At 35.0% G+C, this 27,812-nt stretch overlaps 2 protein-coding genes across 2 annotated transcripts; both read right to left on the bottom strand.

The window, feature by feature from the left end:
- On the bottom strand, positions 1 to 27,728 carry LOC124358034 (putative uncharacterized protein DDB_G0287265). The gene is made up of 2 exons (XM_046810297.1): positions 27,540 to 27,728; positions 1 to 1,522 (listed from the first exon to the last, which is right to left on the bottom strand). The coding sequence occupies exon 2, from the start codon at positions 1,432 to 1,434 to the stop codon at positions 916 to 918; it is 519 nt and encodes a 172-aa protein (XP_046666253.1). The 5' UTR covers positions 1,435 to 1,522; positions 27,540 to 27,728; the 3' UTR covers positions 1 to 915.
- On the bottom strand, positions 10,454 to 21,543 carry LOC124358035. Its single transcript, XM_046810299.1, has 2 exons — positions 21,355 to 21,543; positions 10,454 to 10,802 (listed from the first exon to the last, which is right to left on the bottom strand). The coding sequence occupies exons 1-2, from the start codon at positions 21,410 to 21,412 to the stop codon at positions 10,522 to 10,524; spliced, it is 339 nt and encodes a 112-aa protein (XP_046666255.1). The 5' UTR covers positions 21,413 to 21,543; the 3' UTR covers positions 10,454 to 10,521.
- Positions 27,729 to 27,812: the final 84 nt, after the last annotated feature.

Genomic DNA, 27,812 nt, shown 5'->3' on the forward strand with positions numbered 1-27,812 from the left:
AAAGATGAATTTTCTTTTTAGTGACCAAGTTGTGTACAATACTAGCATTACATAATGCAATATCAAAAAGGTAAAAAAAATATTTTTTTGTACCCTTTGGCACTCCTACGCATTACTGGAAAGGAGGAAAGTTTTTGGTCCTGCTTGTCTACCCCACACATATACTTGTTGTAATCTACAACAACATTTGGTTTGAGGCTTACTACTGGATTTTGTTTTCTACTTTCTCGCTGAGAAGTTACTTCTTGGAAATCTGGTCTCTCGTGGTATGTTGAAAGCATTGTCACATCCTTCCTATCTTTCCATTTCAGACACAACATGTTATTACTTGAGCGAAATGTTATTTCTCCTTTCTTCAGTTTTTCTTTTTTTATTTCCTTGGGAACATTTTTTCTATTGGCTCTCAATGTACCAATGCAATAAGTATCTCTGTTTAGGAGCTCCAAAAAAAGGTTTGGCGATGAATACCAATTGTCCATAAACATAAGTCGACCTTCACCAACTAAGTCTTCTGTCATTGTCAAAACAACTTGTTCACTAACTAGCATTGTAGTGTCATTGGTAATTTCCTTCCCAGTGTATATCTTGAAATTGTAGCAGTACCCTGTTACAGAATCACATACCTTATAAATCTTAATTCCAAACCTAGCCCTTTTTGAAGGGTTGAATTGGATGTAGGCTAACCTTCCTCGGAAGGACATCAAACTTTCGTCAATACAACAAAACTTTCCAGGTTTGAATACCCTTTTGAATGATGACAAAAGTAATTCAACAACTGGTCGGATTTTCCTTAGTTTGTCAGTTTGCAGAAGTGAGGATGAAAAGTGTAAGTATCTAGAAATAGATTTGAATCTGTCGCGTGACATAACCTCACTATAGATAGGACAATGAATTATTTGTCTGCGAGACCAATAGTCAGTTACTTTTTGTTTTTGGGTTTTGTGACATCAAAACAACAAGGCTAAAGTAAGCCTTCATTTCATCCTTGGTTACATCAGTCCAATTATTATTAGGCCTAACATCACCTCCACCAAGAATTTTCTCCCTAGCATACTTGTTAGTTTCACTTACAACTTTATCCCAGAACTCATTGGTTAGAAATTGATTCAATACATCTAGCTCTGTACAATCAGCATTCAATTGCCTGGAAACAATTGGATTTATACCTGAATTTCCAGTAAAGTTGATTTGCCTTACTGTGTTTGTGTCATTTGTCCAGGTCCAAGTTTGGAGGTTAGGCCTATTGTCATTGTCGTCATCGTCATCACTACTATCACTTCGCCCGTCATTGTCACTGATTTCATCATTATCGTCATTGATATTCACAGTTTCGCCATCTAAATCACCACTATCACTATCACTTTCATTCAGTACATTATCCACATACGCAGATAACTCCGACGAACGGAGAAACACTTCATCGCGAGACGCCATGTTGCTCGACTGATCGCTGTTCTATTGCAAACAGTTACGGTATTCAGGTTTATGTTCGGTTTTTGCATTCAGTTTCTTGTATTCGGATGTTAGATACCGAATAATACGCCCCCCCCCCCCCCCACCCCCCCCCCCCCCCACCCCCCCCCCCCCCCACCCCCCCCCCCCCCCACCCCCCCCCCCCCCCACCCCCCCCCCCCCCCACCCCAAAAGAACTTTTTTTAAACTGAGTAAGAAAATCGTAACAATTATAATACCTACAGTAACGTTAATTAAAGATACTGAACCAAGTCCAAAGAAATGTTTAAAAGTTGACCAATACTATACAATAGTAAGTGCTATAAATATTTAAGTAAAAGTTATGTGTGTTTGTTTGCTTACAGGTGTTCATATTTCTTTAAAATAGGATATTTGAATAAGTTTTAATTTGTGAGGATATCTTTTACTTTTCATTTAGGACGATGGTCATAAACTTAATTTTAAATTTTTACTAATATTTTATTGATAAGACGAGAAAAATATTAGATGATTAAACTTTCAATAAACATAACAACAAAAAATGGTATTTTGATCAAAGTGTTTTGTGGTAATTAACATTTTAAAGGATGCACTCTTAATAGGGATGAGGTTATTTATGGATCTTTTCGAAAGAACATTGATAATCCCTGGCCCTGACAAAAATTTCATAGCTTTAAAGCATTGTCTTGTAGATTTTGTAAAACATTCCTATTTATAACCTCATTTTTTCCTGAGTTAAGTACCTGTTCTCAAGTCAATAGATAATCATCCTGCTTTTCCATTCTAGAACTTTTCATAGCAGCCTAATCTTCTAATCAAGAACTTTTGTACGTAATGTTAAGTAATATAAACCTGTTGCCTACAAGTATTTGTGCCCACTTCGAGACGTGTAGATAATCAAAAAGCTAAATAAATAATATTACGTTTTCCGCTTACTTACAAAGAAAACAGACATCATAAATAAATTAGTATATAATTATCAAAAGAAAATTTCAAAATCTCCCTCGTTTAAATCTTCGCATAGTCGACATTTTTGATTGTCTTATGCTACACTAGGAATTTTAGTCCATTTCCTGCTTTTGAAGTTACAATCTTCTTTACATTGTCTGTTTGTATCTCTGAAACTAAACGTTTTAGGAAGACCTAAATCAAATCAAAACTGGGGAACTATCAAGGATCCTCTCAGTCCAGTGGATGGGAGATCTTGGGTACTGTTGGTCAAAGAAATTCTGCATTTCATGAGTATTCATGGAAACATTCAATCTTAAAAACACGATAAATGGGATAGAAAAAGGTGTAACCATAAGGCCACATAAACAGTACACAAGACAACAGTATAGGTGAACAAATGTAATGGTATTGGACGATTCTAATGCAAGTAATGCGAAAACAACGAAAACGTGGAAAATTCATGAAATACATGATGCGTAAAGTTAAGGTAACTTCCTCCTATCTTATCCCAATTTTCCCTATAAACGATTCATGGGCGATAACAAGTGTACTATCAAAACCTGTTTCTTTTTCACTAGATCTATAATTCCTAAAAAAAAAAAAAAAAAAAAAAAAAAAAAAAAAAAAAAAAAAAAAAAAAAAAAAAAAAAAACTGCCCACTTTATCAATTATTATCCTGTAACCTATATGATATAATATTAAATCACCGATGTATGTATTATCCGAATGCTTTAATATAAGCTCGTATGTTGATGATTTATACTTGATATATATTGTTATGGGGACTAAAGAGATGATTCCATTCACGTTTCTTATCAGTGTTAGTTATTGCAGAAAACTCCAACTCCGCAACACACCGTGTTCTTTGGATACAAACCGAAATCTTGACACCTCCCAAGAAACATATTCTTACGTATCTAGACTCTACGGATGAGAATTTTCGAAGTAGTGCTGGTTACAATCCTGTTGATTCTGCTAATATTTCAGCTGTACATGTATATTTTTTAGTGTTGTAACATAATACGGTAGCACAATTTGCAAGACCAATATACAAGCAACAAAACACAGTGTGTATCGAAACAATTTTACTGTCACAAATGTAAACAAACAAAACAATATTACTTAAATTATAAACTCTAATAAGCGAGTTGATTGTTTCAAGATGGAAACGGAATGGCCTTTGTTAAGTCGGTGTTAATGTCAACACTAAGAGGCAACACTCTGTCAGTGTAAGTAGTATTCGTGCACTTTGAACAACGCCGTGAGCACCGCAGATAGGACTCCCAGCCAGGCGAACCTCTCAACAATAGACAATTGCTTTATTCCCGTCTTTGTGCCCGCGATGGCGCGAAAAGTGGGTCACAGTGTCACTCCCTGACTCTGGAGGGACGGTTGTCGTCAGTTCAGTTACCGTAATGATGCTTTCATTTGTCGTGTACTGAACTGAAACAGTGTATTAGTTTCAACGTATAACCATCATTACTACAAACGTGAATGGTTTATTGTAAAAATTATGTATGTCATCTATCGTTATTTTTTTCACAAAGTGTGCTTTAAGGCTTTCAGTGATTTGACCTTGCATTTGATTGTATAAGAGAGTTAAAAAATGTTTTTAGACCTCGTTTCTGACTTAAAAATACATACGCGTCGAAGGCAGTGGTTCTAGAAGTACAGAAAAATATCATCGGGCTGACAACCAAAGGGAAAATAATTTTTATTGTGAATTGGATCAGCCACTGGAAAATTATATAAAAAACTATCAAATTTTTCAATTCAAAATGTCTTAAGTTTTAATATATTTTAAAAATCAACAACACCTTTAATTATATAAAGATAGCACAATTGTCACCCAGTAACAGGATTACCATTTAATTATTATGGGAATCGAAAACCGTAATAATTAAACTGAACTAACAATGCGTTAGTTTCTCTATGCATATGAATGGATTTAATAACAAGCACGGATCAATATCTCACGGATAAATATCAGCTTTTTATTTTTTTTCAGCTATCTGAAATGTTGAGTAATGTTAAATAGTTTAACTATCAGGATTTTCTGTATTTGAAGGAAGTTTACAGGATTGACTAGACAAGTTTGGGACATTGAAAATTATTGTTTAGAACATGTGGAATTAAAAATAAAAAAAGTTGAACAGTACAACAATATTTGGGTCAATCTGTATGCAGTAATCTATGGAGAGTTGCTTGACCAGTTGTCATTCTTTTAGTAATGACGCAATACTAGTGCTTACCAAACTTAGAAAAAAAATTAAAAATACTTATATTTTTAAACAGGAATTCCAAAAATTTTGGGACTTTATATATCTGATGGAACGAAATAAAAAATCTGATTCGTTCACATAAATTGCATCTATATAGTAGTAAATTTCAGTAAAAATTTTGATCTTGGTGTAAGGTCCTGTAGTAAGTTACGAATTTGTAAAGTCTAACAAACAATACGCCTGGAGTTTTCAAAAAAGCCTACATCACTTTACTGTGGTAGTTCAGTAGATAAAAAATATATTAGAGTTATTTTTTTATATTTTATTTTTAATGTTCCTTTTATCATTGAAGTTAATTTTTATTGGCAAAACATGTGATTTTTTATTGTTTAGTTTAATTAACGTTTTGTTAATATTTGTCATCTTTCACTATTTTCATTATCCTAAATAATTGTTTAAGAGTATATTTATTTCTTTTAACAGTTTTTGTGAGATAAAGTGTGGTTTTCCTGCTGTGGTTAGTTCACGAACTGATATATTTCTTCAATTAATTTTAGTAAAAAATCCAAAAGCGTCATTACTTTCTAAACAATGTGTTTCCCTGCTGGGTGGGGAAAAAGTGCACCATTCTTCTCTAAGCTGATTTGTTTATTCTGAGCTACCAATCACTGTCCATTATATATGCAGGCAACTGTATTATTTACATGTACAGTTAAGGGCTTGTTGTTGTAGTCTTGTAATCTTCGTAACTGTCGGTTATACATTACATCTTTTGCAGCGTCGTGAAATTCATGAAACCTTTTCTTTCTTTTGATTCTCGACCATTTTAAAGTATGTATCTCTTTAAATTCAATGGCGTCTCGTTTTTTCACATTAAAATAAGTAGTGCTTTAATATATTTCTTACAATTGGCATACATTTACATTTGCATTTTACCAGGTATAGATCTTTCTAAATGGACTATACTCATATTATATTAAACCGTCGCTGTCATTTTTTCTCATGGTATGAACAAAATAAGTGCCATTCAGTCTGTAGATTAACATATAACTTATGGCTGCAAGTATTTGAATAAATGTGTTTTTTGTTCTATTGACTACCAATTCCGTCTGTAAAGTAAAATTCTTATCTAACTTCGGCTGCTAAAGTCTGCTGGAAGTGTGTGTACAAGTAGGTATTATAATGTAAGTAGTCACTTAAAATGCATACTGAATGAGTGTTCATCTCACCAACTACATTCCTAAAATACAAAACAAATAAATATACGGTAGCTTGATGACTGACCCTATGATAACCTCGATCGTCATCCTAGACAACATAGGTGACATTTTCTTCTTCTAAATCGGCCTAGATTATACGTTTTCTTTTTAGCAAGACGTTCTTTATTTTCCTTCTAAAACAGATTTTGAATTTACTTTGAATAAACTCATAACAGAATTTGACCGCTTCTGAAAATAGTATTTAATATGAAGAATAAATATGTTGTGTATTTGTTAATTTTGTTGGATCTTTTAGTAAATATTGTGTACTGCATTACTTAAATTAATTGCACTGTAATTTACCACTGTACAGGTGCATCTCGTGTGCAAAAATCATTTTTTTTAATTTTTCCTTTACCAGATGTTATGCCTCAAAATTTCATAACTTTCAAAAATCCTCGTTTTCAAAAAGGTATAAAAGAATTTGTTCATATTTTACATTTTTTCGTTTAATTTTGGTAAGTATTTTACCATACAACGCTGTAAGCAAAATATTAGCTTGGGTATCTTATTCTTTCGTTAAAAATTTCAGCTCTAAAAAGTGCATTTTGTGGAAATTGATCACAAACTTTAGAGGGGTTTTCAAGCTTTAGGATTAGTTTAAAGGTTTTAGTTGTAAAAAACCTAAATTGTACGATAAACTGTTATTCACGATATGGTGTAAGTTTCATTACTGGATCATGTACAATTTTGGATATGTTTATTTTATGGTTAACAACTTTAAAAGTTGCGACTGGCCGTGTGGCTGAAAAATTGCCTGCTTTGAACTGGCGAATTATATGGAAATAAAATTTTTTTTTATTGTTGAAGCAACGAGAGAATTTCTTTCTGAGTCATTGCATATGGACTGACTCATTTGGAACATTTGAAGTAGTGAATATTTATTCTACAGATTTACATCCTCGTCTAATCCAGTGTAATAACATTTTGCTTAAAACAATTTTACTCCCATTTTAGTCGTAGATTTAAATTATGATTAGTGCGATGTTTTAAATATATACAACGATAATCATGGAAATTGTTTTAATAACCAATAAAATGTTTTAAAGAATGGTTCGTTAGGATGCGTATTAATTTGATCTTCAAAGTGGTGTACGTTTCTCAACTCGGAAATAATAAAACGTAAAAGTAATTAAGGGTTAAAATTGTTATAAACCCGAAAAAAAGATGGCCACCAGTGTATTCTGCTTACAACTGTCTTAAAGCTTTATTGTACACCCTGTAATATGAAAAGAACGCTTGAATTTTTAGCAGTCTTCAAAAAACTGATACGATATCCTTCTTGAGGAAAATCAACACACTTGTCACAAATGCTACATATAGGAAACCTATCGTCTCACTTAACACTATACAAATATTTCGCACTCTCTTCTTTCTCATTTCATAACCTACAGAGTCAGTTTTATCTTAACATTACTGGCTCAGTGAATAAGCTTTCTTAGATATCAGTGGCCTCTGAGTAGCAAATGGCGATTGTTACGGTAGGAACAAGATGCCAATTTACGATTAGCCTTAGTTCAGTTCTCAGTGGTTGGTCGTTTCGTGCAGAAATGTTGTGACTTGTATTCCTTAGTTCGGTTTTAATAATTAGTGTTTTGTTTTAAGCGCATGGAGTTGATATAGCACGTTAGTGTTTTGATTCTGACTTTTGTGTGTGTTGCAATGGTTTGGGGTGCTTTGTTTATTGTAACCTAGATTATAGTTATGTGTGAGGTAAGTTATCAACCTGAAAAAGAGATCAGATTGCAGAGACGTAGTTACATCACGATGGGAGATGTCTTATTTCTTTCACAATCCTTCCATCGCCAAAAACCAATTTTAAACATTCCTTTTATTAAAAACATTTGGAGACCACATTTCTAGCGAATACTTCTTCGACTATTTAAGCTGGTTGAACTAATCTACTACCTTTTAATACTATTTAACATTAATAACCTTTTAATACTAATTTAAATAATCAGCTGGTCATCCCGTCTTTTCGGTTTTCTTGATGCAATTTGTAAGTGCCCAGTGAATGCTTTAGCTGAATGTATTATATTTAAAACAGACACACTTATTTACTTAATACATGTTTAATTGGGCAACACGCTTAATTATATGTTCCAAGTTTTATAATATACAATATCAGGCAAATGTAAAAAAAATATATTACGTCCTAAGAGTAGAACTTAATATATACGCTCAGTAACGGTGCTTGTGTAAACTATAGGTTTAAAAAAACCAAAGCAAGTTGAAAAGTGGTACAAAAATTCACCTTATAATTATCTCGGATAACTTTGTTTGAAAGTTTGGTATACCATTTCGATCCAATACAGCGGCCGTTCAAAATTTAAAAAAATCAATACATTTATGAAGCTAAAGAAAAAAACAAAGCGTTCCGAATAACATTACTTAAATGTTTTTAGACAAAATATATATTGCATCTCGAAATAGTTCAAGATATTGGTAAACGTATATCCAATGACAATAAATTTAAATATTTAAGGTAAATCTAGCTACTACTTCCAACTGAGGCGGAAGGACCATTTTATTTCTTTGCTAAAAAGTTTAATTATTGGCGACAAGGCAAGCAATAAGAAGTTAAAATATAAATATATAAAAAAATAAATTAAGGTTACCTACCATTTCTAATTAAGAAATTTAGAGGAACGATAGTTAGCAATTTATTCTTAAAAATATGAGCTATTATCAGACGCAAAGGTGCATTGTCCGCAAATCTACTCTTGTGATAGTCGCTCTGGGATATTAGATAACCATTGCCTCAGGAGCGATTGTTGTGGATCCATTGTTGTGGAACGATTTTTATGGAGGAATTGTTGTGGAGCAACTATTCTGGAGCGATTGTTGTGGAACGATTTTTATGGAGCAATTGTTGTGGAACGTTTATTCTGGAGCGATTGTTGTGGAACGATTTTTATGGAGCAATTGTTGTGGAACGTTTTATCTGGAGCGTTTGTTGAGGAACGATTTTTATGGAGCAATTGTTGTGGAACGTTTTATTCTGGAGCGATTGTTGTGGAACGATTCTGTTCATTTTTTCGTGATTTGCGTGTGAAATGGTTTCATGAGATGTAGACAAGATATTGTTTATCATGCGCCTTTTCTTTGAAGAGTTCAATGACAGCGAATTGTGGTTGCACATTATACATATTTGCAATAAACAGGAATCAGGCTGCTTTATGATTTCAATAAAACAAATAATTAGTTCAATAATCGGATAAAAACATTCTATACATTTGTAAGTATTATACATTTTTATATTATATAACAGAAGTCTGAAATTCTATTATCCTTTTCATAGACTTCCAAAAACTGTAAACAAAGAAACCAATTTTACTTAGCTAATATAACGGAAGAAAAGAAGAGGGTCAACGATTACCATAATATCAAAGACTTATGTGACCCAAATGATAAAATAATAATTTGTACATACCTGGTCTTCCCACTTCTGATGTTGATTTTCTAACTCTACTCTTTTCAAGTAGTTCCTCACGTCGTAAAATGCAGTTCTATTGGTTATATGAGCTCTTCATCTTCTTCATATGTAGAAGCAGTTCCGTGCTCTTTAAAGACATTATGACAAACCAAATAAACGTGCACACTCGGCCCAAACCGCTCAGCGAGTGAGATTGCCCTCAGACCAGATTGCTATCTACAGCCGATCTAGTCATAGTCGCTTCTGGGATAGTGATCCTAGTTGAAACAACGATAACCAGTACCCTCCACTATCGCCGAACGATTTTTGCAAGAGTCGCTTCAGAAATAATGCCCGTTAATAGCTAATCCTATTTTGGTTGCCGCTATGGCTGTAGCGTAAGATTTAACCTCCAGGTCGCAGGAGTGTTGTCAAAATTCGAATTGCCCATATATTGATTGTAAAGGAAAATAAAATTCATACAGTAGAATGTATTGAGTAGATATGATTATGAGGTTCCTAGCGCACTTTTGGGACAGACAGATAATCAATGGAAAATCTTGTTCAAGGTACCGAACACGAATTGACATGCAAAATTACGTTAAGTAGAACATAAAACACAAAACTCACGTTCATGTTACGTTCGTGTTATCAAATTTTACGTTCAGAACGTAACATAAAACGTAAAAATCACGTTAATGTTATGTTCGTGTTGTCAAATTTCACTCTCAACGTAACATTGAACGTGAGTTTTGTGTTTTATGTTCTACTTAACGTAATTTTGCATGTCAATTCGTGTTCGGTACCTTGAACAAGATTTTCCATTGCTTATCTGTCTGTCCCAAAAGTGCGCTAGGAACCTCATATTCATATCCTACTGTATTGAATATATGTTATTAACTTATTTTATTTTCATTGACTCCGAATAAGAAATTATTAATCATTATATACTTTATTGCGGCCCGTTCTGACAATTTAGAAATATTTCCAAGCTTTCTGTGTAGCTGGAATCACGGCTCCTGTGTTACACGTGCAAAACGATACTACCGAAAAAATGTTTCTTTACAGGTAATGAGATCATTCAAAACTACTTGTTCCTGCTTTGAACATAAACGACATTGCTAAACCACAGAAATGTAGAAAAACAAACGAACCAGGCGTGTGATTACAGTTTATTGATAACAATCAGATTTCCATTTGTTCTGTGTGCTGTACGAACCGCCTACGATCTACCTCCGATGTACACACCGAGGAAGTACATCGCGGCGAGGCCAGCCAATAGGCCACAGAACTGTAAGTACACCAGGGAGGCGGGGCGCCGCCAGAAAGGAGCGGAAGAATCACCTGGTCCTGCTGGAGTCGGTGCGGTAGGCGGGTTCGAAGGGTCGACTGGTCCTCTTGTCGTGTCTAGATCGTAGTCGATATCTTTCAGTTCTCCAGACGAATAGGTTCCATTCTGGATTTCGCTCACATCCTCCTTCTCCGCGGAGTCGAATCCTGCAACTGAGCACAGAGTTTATATAACAGTGTAATTCTGATTCCTCCAGAATCTTTAATTATCAGTACCTCATACATACATCTAACTAGTCAAACTAGAGAGGCCTCCATAGTGTTGTTAATTAATGTGTAGTGTGTATAATTAATGGCTTTTTAAAGATATAAATCTGCCATTTTAATTCTCCAAAAAGCCACGGCCATATAAATACTAAGTATGTTGTTGAAGACTCTTGGAGGGAAAAACTTTAAATAGTAATAAAACAAAATTTTCCAACATGTTTTATTTTTTGGACGAAGCCTTTGGAAACCAAAGGTTTCATCTTCAGTGGATTCCACAAATAAATATTTACTTACATTATTCTTCTTACAATTAATATTTATTCTTTCAACGGCAAACTCCAATATTGTACAAAAATCACAAAAAATAAATATGGAAAAAGGTGTACTAAGGAGATAACAGGGCAGAGAGTAAATAGTAATATACAATAAGGAGACATGACTAGCAAACTACATAGGTAACAACTGTATCGAGACTGTAAATTGTACAGGATAAGAAACAATTTATAGCTATGGAGCACAGAGCCTGAGGAGAGTTATTAAAATTAAGAAACAATAACAATTAATGAAAATACTATGAAGGAATAACAGCAAATAAAGTATATAAATAGGGATAACAGTAGGATAAACTAGAGTGGAGATTGAGACAACAGTTATAGGGCTGCAATCTTTATAATAACTAAGAAATAAACTATATGTATAAAGACTAACAACAATAAAAATATTAGATAACATTAACAGTAGGGTAATCAACAAGAATAGATATTAGGTGAACAGTGTATAAGGTTACTATTTTATTTGATAACTAACAGAAAAATTATAAATATCATAACAAAAATAAATATATAATAAATAACAACGAGAAGAACAGGAAAACGTTGAACAGGAGGCACTGGCACTATAGTGAGGGGAGTCGACGGCTCCAACATTAGGTAACATCACACAGAGCACTCACTTTTCTTCTGAGCGATGGTACAGACTCGTGAAAGAAATCCTCATGAGTTGAAGCCACCCTAGCTGCGCGCATGAGACGAGACATACCGCTAAAGTGAGAGTAGTTGGTGGTATATTGAGGCGTCTGCGGAAGATTGTAATTGAGCGCAGTCCTTTTATAACAAAAATGTCAATAGAGCTGAGCAGATCAGGGCAGTCAACAAGGCCATTTACAAGCTTGAACAAGAACAGGAGATCAGCGTGGTGGCGACGAAGATGTAGTGGGAGAAGGACAAAATGACTCTCGACATCAGAGACAGGTGTTGTGCGGTAGCTGAACCCCAGTCTTGGATCAAGCATCCTGATGAAACGGTTCTGAAAATGTTACAGCTGTTCCTTATGATTTAGTTGGAAAGGAGACCATATAACGTAACCATACTCCAGGATTGTGCGCACCAAAGACTTAAAAAGACTAACTATGGACAGAGGTGAGTTGAAGTTTCTTGTAGATCTAAATAGGAAACCCAATAGAGAGCTAACTCTTGAAGCTACATGTGCAATGTGCTCAGAAGGACTAAGTGAAGGAGTCATTATTACTCCTAAATCCCTTTTTTTGTCAACCCTACGCAGGACACAATCGTGCAAAATATATATATTTTTTTGGGGGGGGAGGGGGGATATTAAAATACCATATGGAGTAAATATGCAAATACAAAAATGTTTGGAAATATTTCAGCCAGTATGAAAAATCTTTAGTTTCGCAAGGCCTCGTCCAAAAAACTAATCCATATTGGAATGTTTTTTTTTTATTAACTAAGTATTTTGCTGAAACGTAACCCATCTTATCAGATACATCCGCTCACACTCGTTTTTATGCGTTTGCGTTCCGAACGGGTCAGGAACTATCTCACTGTGGGGTTTGTTTGTGTCCATTGGGCAGAACTGAGGGGTTGTGAACTGAGAGGTTGTTTGTGTCCATTGGGCGGAACTGTGGGGTTGTTTGTGTCCATTGGGCGGAACTGAGAGGTTGTTTTTGTCCATTGGGCGGAACTGAGGGGTTGTTTGTATCCATTGGGTGGTACTGTGGGGTTGTTTGTGTCCATTGGGCAGAACTGTGGGGTTTGACAGAATTAGTGATGGATTACTCGCGTCTCCACAGTTTAAAAGTATAGAATCAATAATTTTGAGGTCGTCTGCGGCTGCAGTTGGAAAGCTCCTCCTAACACTACATAATAGAGACGCCCGTACTGTGTTTGCAGGATACACGTCTCTATCTTTTATCAGGAGGCACACTAAGACAAACTTTGAAATATTGCCTTAAACGTAAGAGTCTAAAGTTGGAAAACATTCTATCATCTTCTTGTCTCAATAAACTGAAGAAGTATTAAACCGGCCGTGTTTATTCCGCATAACGTTAATTGGATGAAATCCAAACCATCTCTTTCCCCTTCTTATAACCAGCAGAGGAACCCCGTATTGCCTCATTGCTGCCGTTTTTACAAATGAGCTCACAGACACAGAGACTGTACTCAAACGTGAGTGTGGCCACCTCAAACATCTGCGCAGCAAACTTAAACTGACCAATGTCTGAACGGTGCGCTCAGAATGGCTAGTGTGGCTTTGTACTGAAACTTTGTAATGAATCAAAAATTGCCGGATACTAGCTCCTGAAAGAACTTAGCAATTTAGAAGTTTGCATTGTAGGGTTTACCGCAAAGTTCACAGTCCACTTTATTTTTGTATGCGTCCGAATGTAGGCCTAATTAAGCCAAGTTACTCTCATAAAGTCAAATAAATTTTTATTGCCTTTGAACAATATACAATACTGTATAACAAAAGTCATTAGTCTATCTACTCATTCACACACATTCATACTCGTACATACAAAAATGTCCTAAACTAGACAAACACGCAATTCCTATATCAGATCCTGTTAAACCTGCTTCGATGTTTATTTCCCAGGGGGCTTTCCATGAATTCATCCACTGTGTAAAAAGCGACTGACACCAATAGTTGTGTGAAGAAAAAAATAAAAAAATACAAACACAAGCCGAAAAAGCATACATCGTCAAAACTGTACACTTTCCATCTAATCTAAGCATGTACTTTACTTCCAGAATAACTTACTACCAGTTCTATACTTGATTTTGGTTCTCCAATCAAGAAACTATACATATACGTAGATTTCAGCATTCATCTGTAGATTTCACCAAGCTAATTTTGGCCAATAGATTGTCTCCTTTCAGTCAATGTAGTTTACTTCCAGTATAAGATGTTTCTGACACCATAGTTAGGCCTATCTTCTTGTTTCGAACAAGAAATAATATAAGCTCACGCGAAATTGAGGAGCCTGCTTCTGTCAAAAAAAGTTTATTAAAGTCTTTAAATATGTAGCAAAAGTTAAGTAGTATCTTTGTGTTTAATATATGCATTATATTACTGATAAAGCACTGCATACTTAATATTTCCAATGTTTTACAGTTAAAAGTACAAATTTACTAAATCTTCCAACTTTACTACCTGCGTATACTATGTGGTCAAAAATAAACAATGACAAAGTTGAAATAAGAAGTTTGCTACTGTCTAGATAACTCTATGCTTTCAAGATAATGAGTATAAACTATCTAAAAATGGCAGCAAAATTAATTCAACCTTTGAATGTGTTGTCATATTATAATATTAACATAGAACAGTTTTAGCTAGCAGTGCATGTTTATTTTGTTTTATTAATAAAAGGAGAAGCCGATCCCCCGTTAAGCCTTATTCTGCCCGTCCTCATGGGCCACTGGCCTGTGCGAGGATCTTATCAAACAGAATAAGGGGGAGATTCGATACAGTACAAGGTCGATGGTACAGATCAAAAATGCAACGGTCACAGACAGGATTCGAACCTGCGCTATCACTAACTCAGACCCAAAATCCGTCGTCTTAGACCGCTTGCCAGTGATACTTCCAATTTGTTTGTTGCTATATAATTGAAAAGACGGTTATTATTTAGGTTTTCCTAACCTAACAAGAGGACTAATTAGTGACTTTAACATTCATATTTTATCAATTGTTATCAAGAATATAAACGTTAAGTAAATGAAGACACTTGACTATCAGGAAGGATTGTACAGATCGAGCTGAGTGTTATCATGATTAGTGGAACTTGAGGTTGCATTATCACTTAAGTGTTCTTTACCCGTTCTGTATCTACTTTTCATTTCATTTTGAAGGTGTTCGTATCATTCTATAAATATCACTAATCCTTAATTATTTTCCTCTATTAACCTTGATAACAAGTTTTTCCTACATTACCTTTTACACATTACCATTACATTTTGACATTGATTTTGGGTCTCGGAAATGTTAATTCATGTTTGTTCAAAATGATAAGGCACTTCACTCCCTTCTGTCTGAATTGCACAATGGCCAAGAAAGAAACAATGGAGCACCTTTCGCTAGAATGCCCCGATTATTGTTATGCATGAGAACTCAAGGTGAATCAATCAGTAAATTCAGTGAATCAAATTCAGTCAAAGTTTATAGACAAAAGTAAAGCAAAACAAGTGTACATTGAGGCTGCATTATAATGTATACAAGTCCTGCCAAAAGGAAAATCAGAAAGACAAAAAACATACCAGTTTATAACATTTAACAGCGTCTTTCAATTAGTAACATGTGTTTGCTACAATACAAATATTATCCCGTTATCAGGCAGCCGATGGGTGCGGTGCTCCGCTTATCTGCAGTGAACTTCGTCCCGCTAACGTCGTGCCTAATCCTGTCCGGCCCGCTCACTGATTGTGCCGAGTATTTATTCGTATATTTTTAATAAATTGTACTCAGTGTCATTTTTAAATCGTGGTGTTTGCACAAAATGCCGGGTAAATGTGCCAAGTGTGTGTTGGATTTTGCGTCAACAGACATTGTGGCAAAGTGTACAGACTGTAAATTGGAGTTTCATCCTACTTGTACACGTGTTGGTTCTGCTCAATTCACAAAGTCGAAAAATAAAACGTGGAAATGTGATGTTTGTGTGGACGAATCAACCTCGACAACATCAGTCCGAAAGTACAGAAGACGAAGATAAGAAGACAATCCTAGAAGCAATAAAATCCCTAAAATCCTCCATGGAAATTAAAATTGATGAAGTCAGATCTTCAATCCATCTTTTATCAGAAGATATTCGGTCGCTGAAAACCGATGTGGAAAATTTAGACAGACGGCAGAATGAGTTGGAGCAGCGCTGTGTTTACTCTCGAACAGAAAAATGGACTGTTGACAGACGAGTCGCGGGTCTTGAGGCTTCAGTTGCAGGATTGTGGAGCAACACTCGCGGTCATCTAACTTGGAGATTATCGGCATTCCACAGACGCAGGGGGAGGATGTCTCCGAGATCCTCGGGAAAGTGGCAAGTGTCGTCGGGATCGACTACAACAGAGGAGATGTGTCGATTGCTCACCGCCTTCGCCTGTACTCTCGTAAGCACACACACCCGCCTCTCATCGTGCAGTTTACGTCGAGGATGGTCAGGGAGATGTGGCTGGCTGCCGCACGAGTCAAGAGAAACCTTGTGGCTTCGGATATCGCAGCTTCGTTCCCCGCGACCAGTGTATTTATTAATGAACACCTTACCCCCAGTAACAAGGCACTGCTTGGCTTGGAAGGGCCAGAAGACTGCGGCGAGAGGGAAAGCTTCACTACGCTGGTTTTGTCAACGGTAAGGTCCTGATCAAGCCCAGGGAGGAGGATGCTGCCATCAGAGTGCTGGAGATGGAGGAGATGGACAAATACAATTGACCGCAAGTATTGATACTGTGGTAGTTTGATTGTTTTTTTTTAAGAATAACAGATTAGAGTTATATATTTATTATTATTAATCTTAAATTTTGTTTTGGTTTAATTGAGTACATAGCTTTTTTATCCTCATAAACAGTATTATTTATTATAAATTTAATTAATTAACTATTAAAAATCAAGCTAATTCATAGTGCAAGGCAAGTGATGTTCAAAGCGTAAGAAAGATTTCAAGGTTGTTTTTTATTTGTATTATCCCTTGATTGTGAATCCCTCAGGATTCATAATCGGGAGTATTATCTATCTGCAATTATTTCACAATGTGCATACTCTGTTTGTCTATAAGACATGCAGTGTCAGCAGTTAGGATTTAAAAGAAAGATTTTTGTTTACTAAAACCATTACTTAAGTAAGTTGACTATCCTCTGTTTTGTTGTTATTCTTTGTTTGTATGTTTGTTTTTTAAATCCACAAGTAAGTTTTGTTTTAATTACTTTTTGTGTTCGTTTTGTAAGATATGTTGTGAGAAATATAATATTTAGTTGTTATATATAACTATTATTTAAGTAAAATTTTATTGTTTAAATTTAGGAAATGATTCGTTTTTTTTGTCATTGGTTTTTTAAACTCACAGGGAATGTTTTGTTTAATTATTATAATTTCTTATTATTTATTAAATGTTGTAAATGAAATATCTTTATTTTAGAAAGTATCATATAATATACAAAATGGTGTAATTAGTAAAAAAATATTTACCGTCATAATAAACATTAACCGTCATAGTAAAAATTATGTATAACATCTAATATCAATAACAACCAATACTCATAAATGTTATTTATTTTTTACATTTTTATTTCCCCATTATTTGTAATCATTGTGCGACGAATTACACTTTTATTATTAATTCACTAAAATTTAAAATAAGAGGATAAGTGTCTAAAAGACCGAGTAAATTAAAAAATCATGCTGTTATATTACAAGTAGTATTACACATTTCATGTTACAACTTTTAAATTAAGGCAAAATTGTAAATATGCTAGTATTAGTAGGCTGGGCAGGTGGGCTGTGCGGAACTTATGACAACCAAAAACGTAGTTGATGATGACGGCACTAACCTTTTTTACCATTACTTGTTCAGTTTTGAAGAATATAAATCAGTATGGTGATTTTTTTACGACTAATTTGGAGGATTGCAGCCTAAATATTTTCCACTGCAATATAAGATCATATGCAAAAAACTTTGATGAGATTAGCTATATTTATAGAATCGTTGAGATGTCGGTTGGATGCGATAGTTTTTGACAGAGTGTTGGCTGGTGGGCGGGGGAGGGGCGGAGGCCTCGATGGAGGGGTTTGACTGTCACAGAACTGACAGACAACGGAACAAGAACGATGGAGTGGTCGTGTATGTAGGGAAACACATATCTTCAACTGTAAAACAAGTGGCTTTAGGGGACGTTTACGGTATTGCGTTAGATTTTATATTTTTTTAACAAACGTTTTAATGTACTAGCTTTATACAGGACTTTTGACAGTGACATGGATATGTTCTTGGAAGGATTACACAATTATTATAAATTTATGGGTAGAAACAAAATGTGCATATTACTAGGAGACATAAACTTGGACTTACTAAAAAATGACGTACAACATTGACGAATATAAAAAAACTGCTGTGTTGAAGCGGGACCTTGTACAATGTATTGATAAACCTACCAGAGTAACTGAAAAGAGTCAGTCCAGCATCGACCATATTTTCGTACGATACAGTGACATGACCAAGGTGAAAGCCGCCATTTTCCAGACGGCTTTTACGGACCATTACAGTACTGCCCTTACGATAACAGAAACTGCTACGGACACTGACACTCAACTCCCCCCTCGCACTTACGTAGACCATGCCCTACTCACTGACAACCTCGCCAAGTCCGACTGGGAGGCAGTGTTGAAACTGTCTGGAAGTCGATAGTTGTGCTAATATCTTATGCGAAAATATCAAAAACTCAATAGAAAGTTCTAAAAAAGTAGTAAAAAACGAACAGACGAGAAGAAAAAATTGAAACCATGGATTCACATATGAGCTAATCCGAGCAATACGTGAGCGGGATAAAATTAAGTAAAGTGGTAAAAAAAACAACCATTTAACCCAATTGTCAGACGAATCTTTCGAGCACATCGCGCAAATGTCAGTAACTTGATCAAGCAAACAAAAAGGGGAAATTATTATAGATCAAAGATTGATCAAATCCGGAAAAGATCCAAAAATTCTCTGGGGAATTATTAAAGAATTGGCAGGGAGGGATGTACAAAAAGACGTTTTTTAAAATCCAAAAATATTGTCCACATATTAATGTAAACAACGATTTGTTTAAAAATGTAGCAGAACGAATTTAATAACTTCTTTGTGAATGTAGGGCGAAATATTAGCAAACAACATTAACCCTAGCGGCGACCCAGTTGTGACTGACGAGGACTATCGACAGAACAGTTGTTTCACACTGCATACTGTTACAGAGGAACACATCTTACTTCATGTATACCGGTCTGCGGGGAGGGTCTGCCCCCGGTTGCGATGGCATTTCAGCTGAAGTTCTTAAAATTTAATTTAAATATTCTTTGCAAACCTTTAATACACTTAATCAATTTGAGCATTAGTTCTGGTACTTTCCCAAATATTTTTTAAATAGCTAAAGTTTATACCGATTCATAAAGCCGACGAATATACCGATAAAAGTAATTTCCGACCGATATCTCTGCTAAGTGTTTTGTCTAAAATATTGGAAAAAATAATAAAAGAACAGCTGGTTGAATATCTCTTTACTCATGATATTATGTCGAAGAATCAGTATGGATTCCGGTCAGACAAAAAACATTTCAAATGCTCTATTCGATGTCTGCAGAGAAATAAATCAAGCAATAGCAGGTCAAGAGCGTCTAAATGTTAATTTTTTTAGATCTAAAAAAAGGCATTTGATTCTGTAAACAGGAATAAGCTCTTAGATAAGCTTAAGGCTGTGGGTGTTCGGGGCGGCGCTCTTTCGTGGTTCCAGTCCTACCTCACAGATAGGCGACAGATAACAACGAATCTGTGGTGTCAACAGCGATCAAATGCCCATTAATTACGGAGTGATCCAAGGAAGCACACTTGGGCCCATTTTATTTCTATTATATCAATAATATATCTAAGTTGAATATAACAAGTAAAATTAGTTCTTTTTGCCGATGACACTCTTATTTTAACGCGGGAAAGACCTGGAATGAAGTACGCTTAAATGCTCTAAGTGATTTGGCAATAGTGAAAACATGGCTCGATCAAAATATTTTAACACTAAACATTTCAAAAACTAAATTTATGCCAATTTCGTTGTCTACACAATCAGATTATTGTACTCTCTGACTTGACCATTCACTCTTGTGGAAATTACACAAACACTAATTGTAATTGTGGAAATATACAGCGTGTTAGCAGTTACAAATATCTGGGAATTATATTTGATAATCGTATGAAATGGACGGAACATGTTGAGTATTTGAAAAACAGATTAAGGAAATATATTTTTGCTTTTTAAAGAGTTAAACAAATATTCTGAACGTAAACGAAATTAGAGTAGCTTATTTTGCATTTGTACAGTCGATTCTGTCTTTTGGTATTATTGCTTGGGGTGAGCAAATAAAACTTTAATTCATAACCTTAGTATAATTCAAAAATCAATATTAAAAAGCTGCTTTTAGGAAGAGTAAACGTTGCCCCGACCAGTACCCTATTCCCAAGAGACTAGAGTTTTTACGGTTCAGACAAATTTTCATTAAACTGTATTAATACACACGTTCAATAATTTTACCGAAATATTTATTCCAATTACTCATAATTACAGCACTAGATACTCTAGAAACATAGGAATTACTACCTCCAATCTTATTAAATCTTTTTCAACTACTAATTGTTATTACATTTCTCAACTACTCTACCGAAATTTGTGCTTAAAATATGAAGGCGTAGAACTTTTTCAAACAACTGCATTATCGACTTTTAAAAGGAAAGTGTCGGAACTGCTTATCAGTCTCAGTGACGAGGAAGTCGAGGCCCTCATTGTGACCGGGTACAACAGGCGGACCTGACCTTGACCCCCTCACCTACCCCTCAGTCATTGCGTTCGTGTATTGTTGCGTCCGGCTGCCCCTGGAAGGAAATAGTTGTATCCGACAGATATTAGATTGTTATGGTTTGATATATTTTTATTTATTTTTTTATTTTTAGCTTAAAGAGGTGGGTTTGTTGTCATCGTTAACTGATTGCTCCAAAACTATAAACATTAATGTATTGTATTTCTTTTATTGTTTTACTATTTAATTTTTTCTTAATTACAAAATATTCTATCACATAAACTAATTTTTTTCTAAAAATCCGTTCCTATATCGTTGACATAATGGCTCGGGTCTACGCACAGGCTACTTGCCCATGTAGACCCTATTTTTCCCTGATGGAATAGTATTATTGAATATTTTGCAGCCGTTTTTTACCATATTTAGATGATTATCTATTATGTTAATAATGGATGTAGGATTTATAGTATATAGATACATTGTACGTGTTATTAATTTGTATTTAGGAAATAAATATTATTCATTCATTCATTCATTCATTCATTCATTCATTATGGGAAATTTCACAACTTTAGAGGTTGGACTTTTTACCCTATGTTTCATGACTCTATCTTTCATGTTTTTGCTCGGCTTCAGTCAGTCAGTTATAACATTATTACTGATAACGCTATATACTTACCTTCTGAAAAAGTTGTAAAAGCTATCACACAAAAAGCACTAAGCACGATGAGTTTCATGTTGGATTAATGGAAACCTTTTCGTACTGCGTGAAAAGTATTTGTATGACTAACAATCTTATCTTACATCTTATCTCGATGGCTGTGAATCACAGCAAATCCGGTGTTGCATACTCCATGCTTGGATTTGCGTTTTCCATACAATGAGACCCATCTCTGCCTCAATAAAAAACCGTTATTATCCCATGGAGATATAAGGTCGATTCCACTTAATGCAGTTTGAAGTTATGTAACAATATCAACGTGACAGCTAAAATCACTGTTTATATAGTTTATTATTCAATATGTTTAGTTTTTAGTATATAATATGCTAAAATACAAAATTATACGCAATGTAATAAACTTGTCTAATCTAAGAGGAAGTAATGGCCTTTGTTCGAGTTAGTTGAACGTAAACTAGTCATAGCTATTGAAAATTCATCCATAAACAAAGGACATAAATATTATTTAGGTTACTACAGAAATTGTTTGTATTAAGAGCTATAGTTTGGGCCTTTTTATATGGGGCCAAAGGTAAAATAATAGAAGATAAGGATATGAAAGATAAAGGGGAAGGATATCTTATTTTACCAGGCGAATTTGAGGAAAAGAAGGTCTCTCTAACACTATCGGAAAGTGACTTCGGAACCGCCAATGGCTGGGCAAGTGGGTCGCTTCATAAGATAGGATCACTCAGCGGTCACCCATCCAAGCAGCAGCCTCGCCCAACGTTGCTTGATTCGGTTATCTCGCGATAACTGCTGAGCCCGCTATACTGATGACCATTCAAATATTATCAATTCTACTTTTTTGCCTAGTAATATAATATTAGTGTTTTTTTTTACTTTCCAGCTACAAATCGGAGAAAACAGTTCTTAATTAATTTCGAAGGCAAGACGAATAAAGATAGTAGTTTTGCATTTACGAACAACAGAGCCTCTGTTGTCACTCTTGACTTTTCAGACTTTTTCATGATCTCTACAAATATTATACACTTAGCAGAAACCTACTTTTCAATATTGGTGGCCAATAAAGTCAATACTTCAAAGGTTATTACACGAATATACTAGTACAAAAAAAATAAATAAATAAAAGATAAACATATGTAATTAGTAAGTGAGTATAAAAACAGTGAAACATAAAGGTAACCTCAGTGTTAAACAATAAACAAGGATGTCGTTTAACGGGCCACCACTATCTGGGACCGGCCATTAGTGAAGGTAATCTCGCAAGTTGCCGCGCCCCAGACTACAGTCAGGGTTAATGAGGTTTCTGGGCAAAAAGGTTTTCGGTCCTCTTTTATCTATTCTCATTCTAATATAGCTTTGTTCCTATTTAATCCTGGTATTTACGCAAAGTTTATTATACCGAATGGTCTAATTCATAAATTAACACGTTTTCTAACCAAAACACGAAATCCAATTTTGTCAATATTAAATAGAACTATCTTCTGAAATTACATATTCAGCTAAATTGAGAGATGAAATAGTTAATGTAAAGTTTTCTACCACGAACGGGAAGTATTGAATTAAAATTTAATCGATTCGACTTTTTAAATAATCAAAACTATATGTGGACAGTGACGTAGGCATAGAGATGCATGGTTGTAATTTCCCCGAAATTTTTTGTTAACAAATATTTAAAAAACAGTAAAATTTTGGTAAGTCACAAATAAATCTGATCAAAATTCGAAAAAGTACGCAAAAATCATAGCTCAACATTATAGTCTGATTAATGGGTTATTTATTATTATTTTTATTTATTTATTATTATTTATTATTTCGTTAATTAATGGATACAGCCTGGCCCTAAGTAACCCAACAATTTCAGTCGGGACCTAATCAATTCGAACCCACTTAAATTATCGAGCCCCCACTACAATAGTTATAACTCATCGCAATGCCTCTAGAACATTTGAACGAAAAAGGCATTCCTGTTGCGTGGTGTTCGATACAGCATGTGTTACTTACTAATGCCTTTGATCAAAAAAAAAATCAATGTCGCTCTTTAAAGCGTATATTTTATTCTTGGCTTTAAGATTTGCCTGAGATATGCTTCTGATTTACTACAGTCAAAGTCAAGTACCTATTCTACGTGCTTATATGTATGTATTAATGAAACAAGAAATAACTAATCCATAGCTGGGAATTGATGTACGGAAAAGTGAGCACCCAGACTACCCTTTGTGGAGTGAGAGGTCAGGTAGCAAATCTTTGAACGGTAAAAATCAAAATTAGGAGGCGCAGCCCTAGCGTCAGACCTCAAAACTAACTGATATAATCTCCCAGACCTCAGTACACTTTTATTGTATGAATGATTTGTCTCCTGTGTTATTAATACAATTAAAGATAATATCTTCTGTGGACAATTCTCTTATGCGATGATGTAGGCCTATATAAAGTATTCCTAAGCGTATATTTGGCGCACACTAACTATTGCTTTTATATAAATTCCCTAACCTTTTCCATAAAGTCTCTTCTGAGGCCAAAATGCTAAAACATTTCCTTAATTGGTATTTTTAGTCTAAAAGTGTATCCTGATCAGAATTACCTTTATCAAACTCCTTTCAGCTATATATCCTGGGTAATGCTTTCTAAGAAACTGGCTATTGATGTCTATAACACTTTTTAGCTTGATGAAAAATTTCGATTATTAGCCTAAGATTATCAAAATATAATGTGTGCAGTGTGGTAAGTTCAGAAATTAAATGTTTCCAATGATAATAAAATATATTTTTTGTTATATTTTTATTGGAGGGGCAGGAAATAAATAGAAACCCAATATTTGTCACTAGAATGTTAGATTTTGAAATGATTCGTTGAAATGTCAGACCGGGTCACAATAGCGTTTCAGGTGATAGGACTCAGCGTTCATACATATAGCCTACACATTTGTACGATTGTTGTCGCACGTCACACTGCAATGACGCTCTTGCCTTTGGTTGCAGCAGTGTGTTTGGTTCTGTTAGAATTATTACTAAAGCAAATAATATACATACATTTCTGTAAAAGTCTACTATCAAGCAACTTTTCAGAATTTCCAAATCATATTATATAAGATAACATACAGTCTAAAACACAATTCTTTTACTAACTATGGATTTGACAACATTTTTGCTCATCTTAGGTCAATTTGGCTATTGATCCTATATATAGTTCCCACATTGTAACACAAAACAATGTTTGAATCAACGCTCGATCTCGTTTGATCGATGAGTTAGAAGCGTTTCCATTATACACACCTCCCTCAGGTTTACCCTTCCTTACGTTGTGGATATCACGTAGACATTTCATTATAACTGAGGTTTAACATTTAAATAATCAAAACAAAATCACCGTCATGCTTTTCAGTGTTTGACTCCATTTAGATTTCGTACTCAATTGGTTTCTGCCTTTGACAAAGGAGAACCCATATACCAAGTATCAGGGTTCTAGAATTTATCTAACATTAGTTATCACTCAAACAGATAAAGAGACATATGAGTGGATTGCCCTAGTTTTGATCCCATTATCGAGAAGGTTCCTCTTTGGATTAGATGAATGTACATTCCTAGTTTTAGGGCTTGTTTAAATTAAAAGTTATCGCTCAAATATACGAAACTTACAGGTTTAAAAAATCCATAGGGTGCATACGGAGACTGAGAGGAAACATATTGAAACAAAGTATATAACGCAACTTTTCGAGAATCGTCTTCGTCAGATGCGATGATAATTAATAATATAAAAAGAAAGAAAAACAGGAAAATTTTCAGATTCAACAATTTCAGATGGCACGCCCTGAGGCCGCAGAAAGTGCCGATATTGAATTTCTTGTTAGTGTCCCACTGTCACCTGTTCTGGTGTGACGTGTGATAGTGATCTTAACTTCTCGTGTTCGTGACTTGCGTCCTGTTCAGTGACAATGCCTTGGTTAATGTTTCGTGTTTTACATTCTGTTATATTCGCCCCTGAATTTCAATCCTCGAAACGTTATGTTATGAATTTTTAACATATAACGCTGGAAAATGACACAACTAAACATTTTGTTAAAGGTCCTGTCATCTTTAATAAAAAGGTTTGTACGATCAATGCTGTTGTAAATTTGATTGTGAAATCATAGCAGTTCAGTATAGATCAGTTAGTTGGTCAACGTTAACCCATTGGAGACTGAGATTTTAACGCTATTGTGACAACCCAGGGACTGAGTTTTTTTTTGTTTAAAAAACGTTTAATAGTTTTTTTCAGTTATGGTGGTATAACTTACCTGTAAAAAGTTTTTTGTTGTGGAATTCATGTGTGGTATATATTTACAAATAACTACAAATACATTTTTACTTTTTTTAGTATTTATTTTACTGTATGAAAAATTTCAAAACAGTTCTCCAAATGTAAAGGAACTTTACATTTTTTACATTGGTAAATTGTTTCTGATCGCCTTCCGTGATCATAACACACTTTACATCTTTTGGATGGTCTAGCTTTGTTTGTTGGAGGAATTTTTTTCAATGAAATGTCCCCATTGTTTACATTGTAGCCTCATTGGTTGGTCTAGTGAAGGCCTCCCTCCTGTAGGCCTATCAGGAAGCTGAACTGTTGATAGTAACTGGTCAACAATGTTTAGCCTAAATTCTGAAAGATGAATTTTTCTTTTTAGTGACCAAGTTGTGTACAATACTAGCATTACATAATGCAATATCAAAAAAGGTAAAAAAAATATTTTTTTGTACCCTTTGGCACTCCTACGCATTACTGGAAAGGAGGAAAGTTTTTGGTCCTGCTTGTCTACCCCACACATATACTTGTTGTAATCTACAACAACATTTGGTTTGAGGCTTACTACTGGATTTTGTTTTCTACTTTCTCGCTGAGAATGTTACTTCTTGGAAATCTGGTCTCTCGTGGTATGTTGAAAAGCATTGTCACATCCTTCCTATCTTTCCATTTCAGACACAACATGTTATTACTTGAGCGAAATGTTATTTCTCCTTTCTTCAGTTTTTTCTTTTTTTTATTTCCTTGGGAACATTTTTTCTATTGGCTCTCAATGTACCAATGCAATAAGTATCTCTGTTTAGGAGCTCCAAAAAAGGTTTGGCGATGAATACCAATTGTCCATAAACATAAGTCGACCTTCACCAACTAAGTCTTCTGTCATTGTCAAAAACAACTTGTTCACTAACTAGCATTTGTAGTGTCATTGGTAATTTCCTTCCCAGTGTATATCTTGAAATTGTAGCAGTACCCTGTTACAGAATCACATACCTTATAAATCTTAATTCCAAACCTAGCCCTTTTTGAAGGGTTGAATTGGATGTAGGCTAACCTTCCTCGGAAGGAACATCAAACTTTCGTCAATACAACAAAACTTTCCAGGTTTGAATACCCTTTTGAATGATGACAAAAGTAATTCAACAACTGGTCGGATTTTCCTTAGTTTGTCAGTTTGCAGAAGTGAGGATGAAAAGTGTAAGTATCTAGAAATAGATTTGAATCTGTTCGCGTGACATAACCTCACTATAGATAGGACAATGAATTATTTGTCTGCGAGACCAATAGTCAGTTACTTTTTGTTTTGGGGTTTTGTGACATCAAAACAACAAGGCTAAAGTAAGCCTTCATTTCATCCTTGGTTACATCAGTCCAATTATTATTAGGCCTAACATCACCTCCACCAAGAATTTTCTCCCTAGCATACTTGTTAGTTTTCACTTACAACTTTATCCCAGAACTCATTGGTTAGAAATTGATTCAATACATCTAGCTCTGTACAATCAGCATTCAATTGCCTGGAAACAATTGGATTTATACCTGAATTTCCAGTAAAGTTGATTTGCCTTACTGTGTTTGTGTCATTTGTCCAGGTCCAAGTTTGGAGGTTAGGCCTATTGTCATTGTCGTCATCGTCATCACTACTATCACTTCGCCCGTCATTGTGTCACTGATTTCATCCATCATTATCGTCATTGATATTCACAGTTTCGCCATCTAAATCACCACTATCACTATCACTTTCATTCAGTACATTATCCACATACGCAGATAACTCCGACGAACGGAGAAACACTTCATCGCGAGACGCCATGTTGCTCGACTGATCGCTGTTCTATTGCAAACAGTTACGGTATTCAGGTTTATGTTCGGTTTTTGCATTCAGTTTCTTGTATTCGGATGTTAGATACCGAATAATACGATTCAACTATCGATCGCTTGTTGGTGAACGGAATAACCATACAAATAACCGAGAATTATATCGATTGAACAAATCCCAAAATTCATGACGGACACTGTCCGTCATCCGTCTTTACGCGCTGTATACATGATGACGGGCAATATACGTCATCCGTCGCCAATGGGTTAACATGTGCAGGGTAATGCTGGGGTACTACAACAACCGTGTTACGTACACGTGCAATTAGTGCCTTACCGCCCGCTCTATGTGCTCG

Source organism: Homalodisca vitripennis, chromosome 3 (assembly GCF_021130785.1).
Source record: "Homalodisca vitripennis isolate AUS2020 chromosome 3, UT_GWSS_2.1, whole genome shotgun sequence".
NCBI lineage: Eukaryota > Metazoa > Arthropoda > Insecta > Hemiptera > Cicadellidae > Homalodisca > Homalodisca vitripennis.